This window comes from Mirounga angustirostris, unplaced genomic scaffold (genome assembly GCF_029215605.1).
Source record: "Mirounga angustirostris isolate CCGP_5_RB_7025 unplaced genomic scaffold, mMirAng1.0.hap1 SCAF_3, whole genome shotgun sequence".
In the NCBI taxonomy this organism is placed as follows: Eukaryota; Metazoa; Chordata; class Mammalia; order Carnivora; family Phocidae; genus Mirounga; species Mirounga angustirostris.
In genome coordinates this window covers 109,157,892-109,175,612 of record NW_026991711.1, presented here as the reverse complement: position 1 = coordinate 109,175,612, position 17,721 = coordinate 109,157,892, and the positions used below count along the sequence as shown (strand labels likewise).

The 17,721-nt window shown below is 37.0% G+C and overlaps 1 protein-coding gene across 1 annotated transcript in view; it reads left to right on the top strand.

Moving 5' to 3' along the window:
• The first annotated feature begins 223 nt into the window (after positions 1-223).
• LRP1B (LDL receptor related protein 1B) overlaps positions 224-17,721 on the top strand; it is a 1,839,752-nt gene continuing 1,822,254 nt past the window's right edge. The window contains exon 1 of the mRNA XM_045868938.3: positions 224-711. Within this exon, the coding sequence (XP_045724894.2) occupies positions 525-711 (187 nt within the window). The 5' untranslated portion in view covers positions 224-524. The remainder of the gene's footprint in view (positions 712-17,721) is intronic.

The following is a 17,721-nucleotide window of genomic DNA, read 5'->3' as shown; positions in this document are numbered from 1 at the left end:
TTGCCGAGAGAAGCATCCCAGCGCTGTAGCTGGTAATTCCGAGCTGGCTCTTAAATGCGGAGCTTCCTAGGCGCCTGGCTGGCTCAGCCCAATGCAGAAGTCTCCTCCTTCTCTAAAGACCCAAATCCCCACAGAACCAGCTTTCGAGTTACTTCCCCTTCAAGGAGACGGAAATAATTGTGATTCGTGGTGCTCTCAGTTCGCGGTGGTATTTTCCTGTTGTGTTGAATGCCCCTTCCTAAGTAATAGATGGGATTTATGTGGACGACGAAGGGGTGTGTGGTGGATTCGGGGATTAATCAGTGAATTCCCATCCGCTGGCATCTCTCACTGCCCCTCTTTGCGTGATGTAAGATCAGACGTACTCTGCATTGAAAAGTCAAGGCACACGAGCGGCTCGCTGGCGCTCACTCTCTCTCTCTCCCACACGCACGCATCCGTACACCTTGCACATCCTGCTCCAGGCAGGAGAAGGCAGACTGGCTGGGCTCATTGAGCGGAAGAATTTCCAGTGACATCTGTAAATGACGCTGCTCGATTCGGGGCTCCGAGCCGCCGCCGCCGCCGCCGCCGGGCCGAGGGCGCCGCGGAGCAGTCTCCAGCGCAGGCTTCCTTACCGAACGACCACAATGTCCGAGTTTCTCCTCGCCTTACTCGCTCTCTCGGGACTATTGCCTATCGCCAAGGTGCTGACCGTGGGAGCCGACGGAGGTAAGGAAATAACTGCATCCTGGCTTCCCCTTTCTTCCTCGGCTTTCCTGCTGGGCGATGCCTGTAGATAAGGGAGTGTGAAACTTCAGTCCTTGTGGCCCCGCTCCCCGGGACTGGTTGGCCACAGTGCCCTGGCCTCGCGGGGGGAGAGGTGCGGTGGGCGACTTCTGAACCGGGTTCCTCCCACCCCCAGCTTTTTTCTTGGGCCATTTACCGGTCCTGATTTTGTCCCCCACTGGGACCGTTTGGGCTTGACTGCGCGCTTCTGCCCGCGCAACCCAAGCGCTGCAGATGTTGGGATCAGAATTCGCTTTTCCCAGACTTCCCTCGGCGCTCACTCTTCATAGCTTTGAGCTTTTGCAGGCTCAGGCTTCTCCGCGTTGTGTGTGCTCCCTTAACTTAGCTCTTGGTTAACTTCCCTGCTTGCTGCACCCAGGGTGTGTGGAGGGGGGAAAGCGCCGACTCAGGCCCCTTTCGCTTCCATAGTCCCTTCCTGAGGCAGACTCAAGCACGATTCCTGTCATCAGCCAAGAGGCTTAGGCTTTCAAGGCGCTTCTGGGCTCAGGCACCTGCTTGAACTTGACTTTCTTTGATTCTGAAGGTCTGTGGCACAGCTCATGGTACCAGACGATGTTTACCCACCACTGGCGTTTTGCCGTTGTTTGTTTCCAAATAGCTGATGAATGGTAGAAGTTTAAATGGGAATGTGTATGGGGAGCAGAGTAGAGAGGAGGTGGGAATGATAATAAACCTAGATTGTGTAAACTTTTGATCTGGAAACCCAGGAATCCCTGTGCAAGTTTGACAATCTTTGACAACAGTTACACGGAGGAAAAAAAGGCAGGGGTGGGGGGGAAGGTAGATGAATATTTGGGCCCTTGGCATTGGAATGGTTAACTCCCTAGAGTAAAATCAGGAGTATCATAGATCTAGGTTTCATATATATATATATATATATATATATATATATATATATATGATATTTTGGTTTGTTGCTGTTGTCAATGATATTTAATTAGAAAAAAAAAAAAAGAGAAATAACAAAGATAGAAAGGATCCTGAATCCCGATGTCAAGTAAATAGGGAAAATGTTGCACTGGGAGATTTAGTGACTGTGTTCATATGAAGCGAATTATGAATTGACTAAAAATTATTGCTTCATTATAGGAAAGAACAGGAGAATGAATTGTAGTGTTTCTATCCAACCTGCTGTTGGCAACCAGATTATGGTCTTTATAATGTGCTCACACATTTCCTTTACCAGTGGTGAGGCTAATATTAGTTCCTTTAGAAAATTTGACATTAACTGAGTGATAATCTTTTAAACGTATCATTGCCACCTAACCACATAGCTTCTAAACTTGTCTTAACTTGCCTTGAAGTTGGTGTGGAATAGTTGAAAACTATACTGATAAAATGGGAGCACATAGCTCTAACTTGAAATGATGATGTCTTTGATCTGCAACAATCAGCTCTCAACCTTCCTTAGGAAGAATCTTTGAAGTTGGACCAGAGCAGATGAACAGAATGAAGCTTTTCAGCCCCGTGAGCTAGCAGAATATAATGGCATTGCAGACTCCTGCTCTTGGGCTTTTTCTGATTGAGTCCCCAATCTCTGCAAATTTGACCTCATCTAGAGCTAAGTCCTCAGTGATTTTGGATGTGTTTATGAGGGAGGGAGTTGTTACTGCAATGATTAGAATGGATACCTGAAGAGAATTGTATAGATCATAAAAAGTTAAACATGAAGACCCCGATTTTCTCCTGAGATAGAAAACTAAGTATCTTAAAAGATAAAAATTCGGTGCAAATTTAATTGTTCCATGAGGACAGGGACAGCTAAGATATAAACAGGGCATATGGAAAAGGATTGTTACTTTTTCCTAGAACTGAAATAGTGTCATATATCACCATGTCAGCATAAAAAGTACTATTATAAGACAGCACAAGTAAAAATAGTTGTAGACCAACACTTGGCCACTATCATATATATTTAACACAACTTTCCTAACTGTTAGAAAGGAGCTAAAATTGTCACAGCTATCTGTCAGAAGTAAAAAGGGTGGGTCCCACTTGGAAAAAGGGGAAAAAAAGAGAAAATCCTCTTTAAAGTTAAAAAAGAAAGTGCTGCTGCATTATGACAAACTTTCCTCAGTGAAGTGCTGAAACAGACGACATGGGAATATAAACTCAAGAAAGAGGTTAATGAGATGTAGCTTTCTGCACAGGTTTATGTCAGTTGCCCTTGAAGAATAAAACAGGCATGTGAATTACACAGGTGTGTTTTGTAGTGCAAGAGACAGCTTCATGCCAGAAAATGAAAAATCACTTTCAGGTTCTCCAAATATATATTGGGTAATGGGTGACTTCTTAAACTGTGTGAACTAGATAGAAATGGTTGTATTACCTTCTACTTGTGTTGCTCCTTGTTTTGTAAGTTTATGAGTATAAACTCAAACATTTTTTTTTTTTAAAAACAAGAGTACTTTAAGGTATTTGCTTGTGTTTGATCCACACACATCCACTTGTCCTTCTAATTCCACATTGTTTATTTTCTTGGTTTATATTGATTTTGATACAGAGTTAAGCTAATGTACGTGTCAGTTCTTATTAGATTTCATCACATCTAAAGAAGGAAACATCTTTGTAACTCTTAACAGCAAAACGTGAAGGATAGATCATATTCACTTAGGATCAACCAATATGTCATATAACAATGTCGTATCATAGTATTGCTTGATAGGGATTAAGACTTAAAAGGAAGTGTATTTTAAATTGTCAAATTTTCTGAAAATAAAGGGGATTGAGAAATCTAAAACTAGTCTTTTTTAAATTCCTGAGTCTGATAAGATGGGGAAACATATTTTCAAACAATTAAAGTTCATGCTGTTATAATCATTTAAATGTATATGTCTATAGAGCCATCTAAAAATGGCAATCATGTGTATGTCAAAATTTTAATCTTCCTTCCCTTAAAGAAGAATGAACTGCGATCCATATTTCTTTGTATTCCACAAATATACAAGTTTTGTTTTGAAGAAGTCTCTGTAATCTTTGAGATTTCTTCTTCTTTCTCTCTTTTCTCAAGCTTAAATTGAAACTGGTAGGAATGGAAGGAAACAATGGGAAAACAAAGAACAATTTCAATATGTTAAAACAAGAGAAAGAATGTGAATTGCAGTGAACAGAGTAAGTGAGGGAAAGAAAAATGGGGAAAAAGCAAGTGATAAATTTAGGAAAAGACTAAATCCAAATTAGTATTTCCTAAAGAAGAGATTAAAGTATCTTTAGACAAAATAATAATTTTTAAAATAATTATTTTCTTCTCATTTCATAATAAATATCGTATGAAAATGTTTGCAGTATAAAAAATAATTTAAAGAAACTTCCATCAATGTGAGGTTAGATATAATCAAACCTCTAAGAATGGGGAGATACATGCAAATTTGCAGAAAACTCAAATGTTAAGAATGCGAGAATTATTAAGATGGAAGTGATTTTTTTTTTTTAACTGGAAGTGAAGGAACTCTATCTTCTTAGAGTGGGGGATGAGTGATATGGTGAATATATTCTTAAGTATGATATGATACTTTCTAAATACTACTTGTCATTTATGGTGGAGACGTGCAGAAATTTTTAGTTTGCAAGTGTATTGGATCCAGGACATTGATTTCTTACTATTTGCCTTGTCATTTTCTTTTCAGAGCCTTGCGTATACCATAAAGATAGGCTCCATTTAAAGTTACCTGGATTGAATATGATTTGGTCTTCTACAATAATTGCAATGTTCGAGGGGTCTCTGTATCTTCCTTCCATTCTATATTTTACTATGATCAATTTGTTTTCATGATTCTACTATTAATTTTTACATCTTACATGAAATGCGCACTCCCCTTTCTTCAATTCCTTCCTAGTAATAGGGATTTTGTATAGTAAAAAGTACCAACCAGATGTATTGAAAGATTTCTCTATCTTCTGTAGCTCTCTGTCAAAACAATTCTTGTACAGAGGAAATACTTGTCTTCATTTTAGATAGGTGCATTCAGAGAAAGTAGAATTAATGCTAAAAGTTAAACATGATTGTACCAACATGATGTTATTAAAGTAATTTAGCAGTGAGTGCGACCCACTTACTATATACATAATATAGATCATATTAAATAATATATATTTAAAATCTTCTTTAAGATTATATATACATATCTTATTTAAAATGCCTGCCTTGGCACAAACATCCTTTAAAAACACTACTCTAGCTTAAAAATTAGAGAGAGAATTTTTATATGAAACTTTCATTTTTCCAAATTCCAGAAAATATATGTCTGTCTTTGTGATATTGCCTCCTTGAAAAACAAAAATATGAAATTGAAAAACTTTAACAATTATTTTTCAACTCCCAAGACCCAACATGCAATATTCTAATGATGAATTTCCAATGTAACAAATATTTTGTTGTAACAAAATATGACAGTGGAGGATATAAATGTTAAAATGAATTTGCTTTTGAAATACCTGTAATTATGATGCCCTCCATGCTTATAATTTGAAACAATGCTTTTAGCAGCTGGAATGCTAAACAAAACTAAAGTGAAAGGTTGAGTACTCCTATAATGAGTTAACCAGAATACATACTGGACCAAACTTCTATCAGGAAATAGTCATGTTTACTCTAGGCAGTTCAAAAACTACCTAGAAGAAGAAATCAGAGTCCCCATATTTAATCTAAGAATAATGACAAAAACCACCTGATGCACAGAGAGTGCAAATAACAAGGTGTTCTTGTTTGTTTTTTTTTGGTGGGGAATGGAGGACAAAACTAATCAAACAGAAAAGTACTGGGATATCTTTGAATCCTTTTTTTTTAAATTTCCATGTGGATTGTTATTCTCCAAATATAACCTATATAAAAACCCATTAACTAGATGCATAGGGATGAATTGCCACATACCAATCACAAATCTAAGGGTCTACAGGCCTTGGGGGACATTTTCCAGTTGTTTTAGTTAGGACGGAGATCTTTAGAGCTTGTTAGTTCCTTGGGGGGAAAAATGTTCTATTATTTAAATATTAAACTATGAACATATCTCTAAAAATTAGAGTTTTAAAAAATTACTTTTGGACTAATCCACGTGTGGCAATGAGTGTATCTACCTCATGTGCTTTTTTTTTTTTTTAAAGATTTTATTTATTTATTTAAGAGAGAGAGAAACAGCATGAGAGGGGAGAGGGTCAGAGGGAGAAGCAAGCTCTTATAAGTATCACCAGTGCAAAAGGCTAATGCTTAAGTTGGTAATGATTTTGTTACTTATATTGTTCAATAATTATGCCCTCATATTTGTTGAATGATATATTTGGGGTTTCTCGAATATTCCAAAATAGTTGTAAATATGCAGCACTTGTCAAAGGTGTCTTTTACCTGTAGAAACAATGAAAAGTAATTCGATTAATATATTCTTACTGTACAGTCATCTGTTTAATCTTATTTTTCTCAGATATAATCATGTACGTATGAAAGTTTCCATTAATACATGACTAATATTATAACTATATCCTTTATAGAAAACGGGTTGAGAAAGTACCTTTTTATATGAGATTTCTTCTAACTTTATTAAGTAAGAGAAAAAAGAAGTAAAAATACTTGAAGAAGATAGAGTGCGTTGCCTTGCTAAGATGCCGACATTACATTTTATCTCACAGTGCATTCTTATTAACAGTCAGACATCCCTTCCTGAGATGCATGCACCTCATTGTCCTGGCTGGCTTAGCGTTCAGACCAAAGACAGGTATTGTTGAAACACGACCTCATTTTAGTCGAAAGAATATGCTTCTTTTTAGGTAAGATCAAGGTACCACAGATCGTCTCTTGTTTTATTCTTACAATCAATAGGACGTTCCTTCCTAACTTTTCCACATTGCATTGACATCCTTCAAGACTTCCAAGACAGCTTAACTTGAGAAATATGAATACATAATTCCTTAAGAATTTTTCTACCACTGAGTTTTTCTTTAATGACAATTTGTCATCGTAGCCCCTTCTTCTTAAAATGAGAAAAGATAGCTAAAAATGGGGGTGGGGGAGAAGAGGAGAAGTAAAACTTAGTTGTGGTTGCTTGCTTTGAGTGTTCCAAGGGTATTTTAAGATATTTGTGAGAAAGAAAAACTGTAGGTATAAGGCTGATAACAGAAATGGGTTTAGAATGGTCTGTTTTCTTTAGAAATTAGGATCTATAAGGAAAGGAAGGACAAAGATGCTGAAATAGTGCATTGACAGTAAGGATTTATTGAAACTTCTGTCCACACAGACCAAGTAACTGAGGCAATTAGGAACCTCAGACTTTTGCTAAAATATGCATTCTGGAAATTTAAAAAAGATTTGGTTTTTAGATTATCTAAGACCTTGTGTGTATTTTCTAAAGCTTTTAATGGTATATTTTATTGGTATGAAAATGTTAAAATAGCAAGTATGCTTTATTAAAATATTCCACTTTGCTCAACTCTATTATATTTTAAGGCATTTTCTCATAATTAAGCTCTTGAAAGTACAGTGATAACGATGCCAACTCATGGGTGAGACTTTTGCCTCTTCAGGTAAAAATATTATGATCGTGCCTACTGGGCATTTGTATTTCTCAGATTGTTTTTAAAAAAATAACTGAGATTTATAGATAGAGTTACTAACTCAGAATTCAGGCTCTTTGGCTGAGTCCTTGTATTGTTATTTTAACAAAAAGGCTAGCAGTTCACCAGCACCATGTTGATGGCGCATAATGTTAGTGCACACAAATCTTCCTTGGGAGAAAATATGTTGATTTAATCCAACATTGGCTAACATTAAGGATAAGTGGAATTTATAATTTAAACATTTTGTATCTGTCCATATTTAGATATAGTTCTTTCCCCTACTAGGATGTTTTCTTCCTATTTGCGCTTGTTAAGGATATTGTCAACTATTTTGAAATTAATCCTCGTAGTGTAAGAACCAAAATCTTAGCACCTTTTCCATTCTTCTTGCTTGCTCTCATTGCTGGGAGAACATAAGGTTATAAAGAGCATGAGGGTTTTCTCTTATGTGTATTTTAATCTGGGTGCCTGTGAAAACACCACCAGACTTTTCCAGAAAACCACTCCAACCAATTCCATAAAAGAGACAAAGTGGTCTCCCTTACACCTTTCATGAGAGCAAGGAAAATAATGTATGTGAAAACATTATATCCTATATTTCACTATAAAACCAGAAATCCCTTACATGTTCAGGATGCTTTAATTTTTTTCATTTTTTTCCCTATTGAATCCATATGATTCCCAATCCATGTGGTTGGTGGTCATTCACTTACATATCCACTCATTCAACAAAGTAGAGCAAATATGTGCCGGGTACTGTTCTAGAAGTTAGGAGTGAGGCAAGTGAGCACGTTAGACAATGTAACTGGTTTGATTTAGCTTACATTTTAGTGCAGGAGGAAACAGTCAGCAAATAATCAAATAATATTTTGTTCTAAGAAGAAATAAAAAGTAATGTAATGCAATCAAGATAAGTAATTGGTGGTTGTAATCATAGAAGGCCTTTTGAGAAGGATGGCCTATTTGCTGATACAAGAGAATGAGAGGGAACAAGTATGTGTAGTTCGGAAGGAGAAGCTTTCCATGCAAACCCTTGAGAGGGAGTCAAGAAAATGGTATTTTAGAGAGAGAGAAAATCTGTGTGTTTGAAGTGAACTGTGTGTGTTTGGGAAAGAGGACGAGTAGGAAAAGGCATATTTATGGTAAAGCCATTAACAGGTCACAAAGGACAATGCAGATCAAGGTGAGGCATTTGGATTTTGTTATTATTATAACAGGTAGCAATTGGATGTTTAATCAGAGATGACGTGACACAACTTAATTTTTAAGAGCTCATGCTTGTTGCTGCTGAATGAAGGAGGATAAGAGGGCTACAGTAATCCAGTTAAAGGGTTGTCAGAATTGTCCTAGAGAGAGATGTTGGTGGCTTAAATGAGGAGATGGCAGTGTAGATGAGGACCAGGTAGAGAAGCAACTCATATCTTTAATTTAGGAAGATTTTCTGTAACACTGAATGCAGCACCAGTCAATATAATGAGAGGATAAGGCTATATCCTTAAATACAGCCTCAAACTATTATCTTTGAAAGTAAAGGTTAACAGTGAGGGCCATTTAAAAATGAATGCATTCCTTTTTCCAGCACCTTTTATTGATTTGCATGAAACATGTTTCTCAGTGTAAAGCACGTGATGGCCACATGTGAACCCTGCAATATTGCTTGCCTTATTACCTTTTCCCTTATATTTCAGAATTTCTAATACCATCTTCCCTATTATTCCATGTTTTCCCATACCATGTCTGTAGAATGGAATTAGTAGAGTTGGACTCATAGTATTCTTTGGGGCTTTAGTTAAAATAATGCACTTAGTGATAGTCTAAGCATTAGTAAAAATGGCAGTAATTATTTTTTTCTTTTATTTCTGCTAATCTAAATGAATATAACAGCGGAAGGAATAGGCATTGGCCTGTGTGATGAAGATTAATTTGTGCATTTTTTTCCCCTTGAAATCCTCATAGTTTTCAAGGAAGAACTCATTTTCATTGTCCCCAAATTCTTGACATGACTGAGAAGAATTTGTGCTGATAGTCGAGTTCCCACTAATGAATATTTGATTAAAGGGAAGAAATTGTTAAGAATGCTGCTATTGGCTATATTCATTACCCTGCCTGGAACTTCCAAGAAAACTGTAGAAAGAAAGGGGGTAGTGACAGTAAATGGTGGAAAATCTACTGGGTAAGCATTTATGACCTAGTGGGTATTCCTCTTTGTCAGTCAGGGCCCTTGGATTATTCTGTACCCAGACATTCACTGAATAACTGTTACAGTAACTACTATGTACCATTCAGTGTGATTTATAGACTAGGGAAAGAAACAACTAAACAAGGAGAACCAGGACAAGCAATGAAACACTAGTTTAACAATTGTGCAAGTTTGGATTTTCAGGAAAAGATTGCTTATGGTGACAAAACAAACTCATTTGGGTCTATTGAGTTCTTGTTGGAGCTAGAAAGGAAAAAGAGTTGAGAGAAAGGAGAGAGAAAGGTATTATAAAGCTGATGGTAAAGGAAAAAATATCAGAGCCCAGAAGGTCTGTGAGAATGAAGAAAGGAACGCAGTGTTTGAAGGAAATACTGTTAGTATGAAGCTGAGTGAGTTACTCTACACCCTAAGTTATTTAAAAATTGTTTCAGGATTTGATTCCATTGATTTTTTTTTATTGTTCCTTTCCTTTTGCTCTCTTTCCTGTTATCTACCTTGAGAAAAAGTCAGAAATTGTTTTTAAAACTTCATATTCAAATCTGCATTCCAAAGTGCAAATTTAGCCCCCCAAATATTCCCACTCAGTTTCTTTTTCAGTTATACAGGTCATCTAGTGCCAAGAAAGCAACTGGGAGTAATCAACCTTTTTGACACTATTTACCTTATGTTGCTAGCAGCAGCGTTGTGGAGGAAAGACTTCACTTCATTCAGAGAAATTACCTTGGAAGAGCTACATGATCATTACATAGAATGTTTAAAAAGACAACTTGCTTTCTAGTTTTTCAAACACGATACATCTTTTGATTAAAGAAGGGAAGACATGTACTACAGACATTAGGTTAAAATAAAGAGAGCCAAAGCTCAGGCATTTTAAATTTTATAAATAAGGTATTGAAACAACAACAACAACAAGACATTGAAACAAAGGATCTTAACCAATTTATTTGTTGTGTAAAGAGCTTACATGCAGGTTTAGCAGACATTTGCTAGAAGCATGTGCAGAAATCAAATTTGTGTATAACTTTAAGTTCAGCCCATTTTTCATTCCTATTGTCAAAATCCCCTTTAATAATTTGGCTCCAAAATTTCAGTAGTAAAATCAACATTTTGCTTAGAAATAAGTTAAATATGAAATAAACACCAAAATCTTATTAAATTTTTGAGTGACTGAACCAAATGAAATTTGAGGCTGAAAGATTTTGCATTAATATTTAATTTGGGACTCGCTGTAAATTTGTTTGCTGTGTACTTTAGCAGGGGGGGTGCCAAAAAGTTTGGAAATAAATTAATCTGAGTAATTGAAAACAGCAGGAAGGGGAAGGGTTACTTGTATATTTGTGAGTAGGAGGCATGATTTATGCTCCCTGACTAGAACTCTGCTCACATCACACAGAGGTCTGCTGAAGGGCTTTTTTTTTCCTTTCATAAGGAAAGCACTATGGGAAAAAGTTCAAAATGAGTATAAGGGAGTTATTTCTATTTTAGGTAAAGCAAAAAATAATTACTGACTGAACGCTCAGAATAAAAGGCATTGGGCAGGAAATGTTGTGACCCCTTGGAACAGACTTAAACCTGCTATAAAGAGCCAAGGAAGATAAACAAAGCTTATTCAGATAGCAGTTAAGCTGGCGAAACACCTGAAAAATCTAGCAATAGCAAGCAAATCACTTAAGTCAAAAATAAACTTTCAGAGATTGAAGCTGCTTGAGTTCACCAAGATTTAGAGATGAATGCCAAAGAGGATTAGTAAAACTCTCTTTCGTGTGAAATGCAGCAGGATTGGCTCTATCGCCAAGTCCCAGACTCTCGCTTGAGTCACCCTGTGAGTGTGGAACTCAGTATACAATAGTAATATTTTCTTAAAAAGCAGGAAATCCTATAAAGGAACCTGAAGCAGCAATCCTGCGCTCTTCCCTCCCTTCTGCCAGTGAGAGCAAATGATAGGCCACATTTCTTCTATAGTTACCTGGAGAGAAATAGATTGCCTATGGCTTTCTGAAATCTCCACTCAGAGAAAAGGCTGCCTAGATCTCTTTGCTCATCATGTTAGGTAATGGCACTCAGACATATCTGACTCAACTTTATGAATTGAAGGGCAAGATACAGGGCAAGTGTTACAAACACAAATTCATACAGTACCCAGGCTAGTCAGAAGGTGCCCCACGGGGTGACGTGTAAATTAGAGAACACCCACATTGTCCAAAGGAGCAGCTGATATGTGACTGGAGCAGATTGTGGCCTTGGGTGAATGTGAGCCAAGCGTTGCCAGACCTTTAAATAGTTTAAGAGTGGCCCGGAATCTGAATTATTATGCATAATGCCTCAAGTTTTAAATATTGCCCGTCAAGATAAAAAGCAACACACACACACACACAACACAAAGAAAATCATATTGTAGGGGTCAAAAACACAAGTTGATGGATTGAACACCCAAGCTGACAGCCTGTCACCCATGTGGAGTCCTCCAGTTGCAGGCATCAGCATAGGGTTGGACTGGGTCACAGCAGAAAGACATTTTACTAGGTGCATTGCAAACCAAAAGTGGCCCTAGAGAGCTGAGCATAATGCCTTGAAATTTGGAGTGCATAATTGTTACAGGTCATGGCTTTGGGAGGAAGGATATCAAAGATGAATTTCAACAGTGTCCTGCATCTGTGCCTTCAAAACTTCCTCTCTCCTTTGAGACATAAAGGCAGGATCGGGAGGAGAGAATGTGGATACAGAGAAAATTCTTAAAGACCCCGCAGAAAATGAATGCTGTTAGACCCAACTGTGACTTGAAGCAGAAACATGACACTGAAAGTGATCAAAGAAACAAAGCTCTCTTAAAAATGGTGAGGACATGCTATGTGGATGATTGCAGTTAGCCTCGGCACTCCAGGGACCTCATGAAAAACATTCTAGATGGTAAGTAACAGCCATTTGGTGAAAACAGTGTTGCTGTGCCACACATATCATTATTGAAATGTGGAATGAGGGGCACCCGGGGGGCTCAGTCAGGCGGTGAAGTGTCTGACTCTCGATTTAGGGTGCGGTCATGATCTCAGGGTGGTGAGTGAGCCCCAAGTGTGGGGCTCCATGCTGAGCATGGAACCTGCTTAAGATTCTCTCTCTCCCTTTCTCCCTCACCTTGTACTCTCTCTGTCTCCCCCCCCCCCCAAAAAAATGTGGAATGAAAAAATGAAAAGAGTATAAGGGAGAAGAAAAATACAGTGAAGAAAAGATGGCCGAGGTATGATCCTAATGGGTAGACATATTCTTATGCTGAGACACAAATGGAATCCCATTTAGGTTTGTGTTTCATCTTCCCTTTCTTTGGGAAAGCCGTGACTTAATAAGAGCCAAGTGTGTACTCTATTTCCATGCATTGTCTTTAGATTTCATACCTGTGTCGACATAAGAATTAGTATATCCAAACTGACTATTTGAATCAGCTTTTTTTAAAAAAGAAAACTTTTTATTTTGAAAAAAATTCAGACTTGGAAAAAATGTATACAACAAATACAGCGAGTTGCCATATTCTCTTCACTTAGCCGCTCCTAATGTTAACATATTGTAGAACTATAATACAATTACTAAAACAAAAAGTTAACATTGGTACATAAATATTAGTAACTCAACTATAGATTTTATATTTCACTAGTTTTTTTTACTAATGAACTGCTTCTATCCCAACATCCAATCCAGGATTCAACACTGTATCAAGTTGCCATATCTCCTTAGACCTCCAGATTGTGGCAATCTCTGTCTTTGGTTTACTTTCATGACTTGGGCTCTGTCGAAAAATCCTGGCCAGTTATTTTGTAGAATGTCCCACAATTTGGTTTACCTGAGATTTTTTTATGGTTATGTATTTTTGACTAGAATGTCACATAAGAAATCTGCCCTCTTCATTGTATGGTATCAGGAGATGCATGTCAGTATGCCTTATTATTGGTGATGTTAACCTTGATCACTTAGATGAGATGATGCCCTTCTAATTCTTTCTACTTTATTTATTGGAATTCTTCTGTGAGAAAAAGTTGTTCTTTCTTTCTCTCTCTCTCTCTCTTTCTTTCTTTCTTTCTTTCTTTCTTTCTTTCTTTCTCTCTTTCTTTCTCTCTCTCTTTCCCTCCCTCCCTTCCTTCTTTCCTTCCATCAATATAGACTCACAGGTATTTATTTTATTATTTGTGTTATAGTTTAATACTATCATTGTTTGTGTTCTTGCTTAAATTGTTCTACTTTTGGCCATTGGGAAGTCTTTCAGATTGGCTACTGTGGCCCTTTTGAGATAGCCCCATCCTTTTTTGAGCATTTTTTTTTTTCTTTCTAATCCAACCAGATGATTCAAGCTCGTCTTGATTTTCCCTGTTTTTGCCCTGGAATCAACTGCTACTCCAATATCATGGGATATTGGAACTTCAGACACTTTTAGGTGGATGTGATCTCTTCAGTATCATAAGATTATCTTAAGGGTGGTAAACAATTGCAAGAATAATTCCTCTACTGATGTGTTTTGATGTTGCAAAAGAAATCATTTTGCTGAGTTCTTTAATTTAATTTAATTTATTATTTTTTTTATTTTAAAGATTTTATTTATTTCAGAGAGAGAGTGCATGTGAGAGAGAGCATGAGCAGGGATGAGGGGCAGAGGGAGAGGGAGAAGCAGACTCCCCACTGAGCAGGGAGCCCTATGCAGGGCTTGATCCCAGGACCCCAGGATCATGATTCAAGCTGCAGGCAGCTGCTTGATTAACTGAGCCACCCAGGCACCCCTCAGTTCCTCAATTCTTTAGTTTTAATACAGTAATCCCTGTAGTGATTGATTGTTGACTAAAATTCTTAATTAGTGTGATTATGGGGGATGATGCTTTTTAAGGCATTCAAAATATCGCTGTCTCCAAAGTTTCTTAAAAAGCGCATACATTTTATAAAATCAATTAATATATATTGATCTTTTCTCAGAAGACCTGTGTTAGGTACTTTTTTTTTTAAAGCATCTCTGCCCTCAGGAGTTGATGGTCTAATTCAGATAATTCATAAATCTTATGACTTAAATTCCAAGGTCATATAAGGGATGATAAAGGATTTGATCAGACCTGGCAGGTGAGGCCATGGGCCTATAGTGATTTTGTATCTTGTCTTTTGGATGGACAGTGAATAGAAAAGCATACCCCAGAGATAGTGAATGGGTTTGATCTTTTGGACAAATCTTGACTGATTGGTAGTTATTCAGATTGCTGTATTGAGAGAGATTCTATAGTTGAGTCTAGGTTCTTTAGTAAAGGACACATTGATGAGTTGGTGATGTTTCCAGTGATCAAGTCAGAAGACATATAGGAGTGTTAGTATCTGGCTTACTTACCATTTCCGGTTTAGTTAGCATGATAGGAGCATAGTATGAGTCTCTTGTGATTAAAAAAGATAGCTCTTGCCCATGATTCATGGGTAAGATGAACCAATGAACCAATGGATAAAATTCCAGCTAAGGAAAAATAGCTTTGTATAAAAACAAGTGTCTAGAATCTTTTCAAAAGGCCTAGAATCTCCACGTTTTCAATGTATGCAGTTTTTAATTTTCTTCCTTTATAGTGCCACCATGAACATCATATTGCTGGAGTTTGTTTGTTTTTAAGCCTTTCTGGGGGTTGATGAGGCCTCATTCTTCCTAATCATTTTCAGTTTCTCCTAACTTTGAGCTGCAGTTTGTTTTTTTTTTTTTTTTTCCCTCACTGTAAGATCCTCCCCCATCTGCTAAAAGAGCCAAACACAACCTCACTCTCCAAAGAGTCTGATTCATCTTAGGTGCTTGGATACATCCAGTTTTAATGATATATTGTCTAAAAAAATATAGATGTGAGATTATTGATCCAACCATCAGTTTAGCTTCTGATAATAGCTCTAGGAAGGTAGTGAGAAACAGAACTAGTTGGAAAGCAATGCAACACCCATATTGAATTTTTAACAACTTAATACATTTTAGGAAATGATCCATCTGAAAGGCATTATGGCTTGCTGAGAAAAGCTGTACACTGGGAACCGGGAGAAGTGGGCTCAATTCCCAGCTCTGCAACTGACTCACTCTTTGTCCTTGGGCAAGTCACTTAGCCTCTCTCTGTGTCTACTTCCTGCCTGGTAAAATAAGGAGAATAATGCATAAAGACTCCCACCTCACCAAGATGTGTTGAAGCTGTATTCTGTAACCTCTGAAGGATCTTTCTTCCTCCTGCTGGCTAATGGCAAACTTATTTTTATTAGCATCTAGTTTGATTGAATTTTGCAAAAAGAGCATGAAACTACCACTAACTTGAAAGAATCCTTTAATCCTTTAATTTACACTGGAGTTCTATTGCAGTACATATTGCTTTGTGTTAACATATTCAATGCTAGGAGGAGGACTTGTAGATCCTGTATCTACAAAAATATCTGTTGCCTCAATCTACTTGAGTGTCAACTATGTAGTCTTGTCCTGAGCACTGCAGAGCCCACTAGAAGAATAGAAGATGAAATCCTGGAGAGAAGAGGTTTACATATAAGAAACAATGAGAGAATATGACCTAGCAGTATTTATTCAAAAATGCTATTGTTAAGGTTAGAGTTTAGACAATGAGGAAATCAATATAGGCTGAAAAATCACAGAACAACGTCTTGGAATACATTGAATAAATTCCTCTCATCCCATGACATCTTCCCTGATTCCTCCAGCAAAAATGATCATTTCCTTCATTTACCATCCTCTTTGTTGGCTCATTTTACATTTCTCCAGTTTTCTCTAAATGTATTTTAGAGTTTTTTTAAATATCTTTTTTCTTTTTAAATACTAGGTAATCATAGATCATACTTTTTCTTTGTTATTTTGTCTCTTAATTCATTTGTATTGAACAGTACCCCATCACATTTTTTCATGATCTTTATCTTTTGAAATGATTATGCCAATTATAGAATATCTTGTATTCTGAATTTGTTTTATTTCCTCATTATTTTATTTATCTTGGTCCTGAATCACTAATGTTTTCCTTTTTTTTTTTTTAAGATTATTTATTTATTTATTTGACAGAGAGAGAGACAGACACAGAGAGAGCACAAGCAAGGAGAACAGCAGAGGGAGAGGGAAAAGCAGGCTCTTCTCTGAGCAGGGAGCCCGATGTGGGGCTCAGTCTCAGGAACTTGAGATCATGACCTGAGCTGAAGGCAGACGCTTAACGACTGAGCCACCCAGGCGCCCCTCACCAATGTTTTCTGTAAACTGGATATTAGATCTACAGGCTAGACTAGATTACGATTGAATGTTTATGGACAGAATATTCCCTAGGTGATATTAGGTATTGTATACATGGTAGAATTAATGATGCAAACACGAAGAGAAACAGAAAGTGCTCCATAGCTTCGGCTTTGCTGAAATGCTCTGCAGTAATGCTGTGTGCTGTGGTAGAGAAAAAGACTGCACTTATTAGCTGTATTATCTTTGATAATTACATTGTCTCTTCAAATCTCAGTTTCCTTATGGATGAAATGTGTGATATCTACCATAAAGTCTTGAGGTTTCGAGAAAATACCTATAAAGTGTCTTTTTATAGTAGGCACTCAATTAATGAAAGTTTATTAGTACTGGCAGTAGTAATAATGGTTGCTTTTGTAATGTATTCAGTCATATGGTCTTGTATGATGAATATGTTTAAGAATGGCATTCATCCTATGAACAGAATGCAATATTGTTCATCCCAGGATTCCCATTGTAACAGACGAATGTTTCCTGTCTGTTGGTTGGTTGGTTGGTTGGGTGGTTGTTTTAATACGCCCGCATATAGTATGATATAAACGGGAGACACCATTCTAGTAGTTTATAAATATTCTAATAAAGTTAAGACATTATCCTTAGGCAAAAGGCTGTATTTCTCTAAAAACTCTCCAAATTCTTTGTTTCGAGATCATCTTGTGCTTTCTACCACTTTAATATAAGAAGAGGAAAATATATAAAAGATCCAGGAACCTACACTTGAGTTATTCCCAGTAATTTAAAAATGAAACAAAACAAAAACACAAAAACTAAAACAAACAAAACAAAACAAAAATCACATTAGGGTTGAGATTAAGAGATTAAGTTTTGAAGTCAGTCAGTTTGGATTCCAGTCCAAGCTTTATCACTTATTAGTGGTATCACATTGGCCAAGATACATAATCTCTTTGAAATTCTGTATGCTTATTTG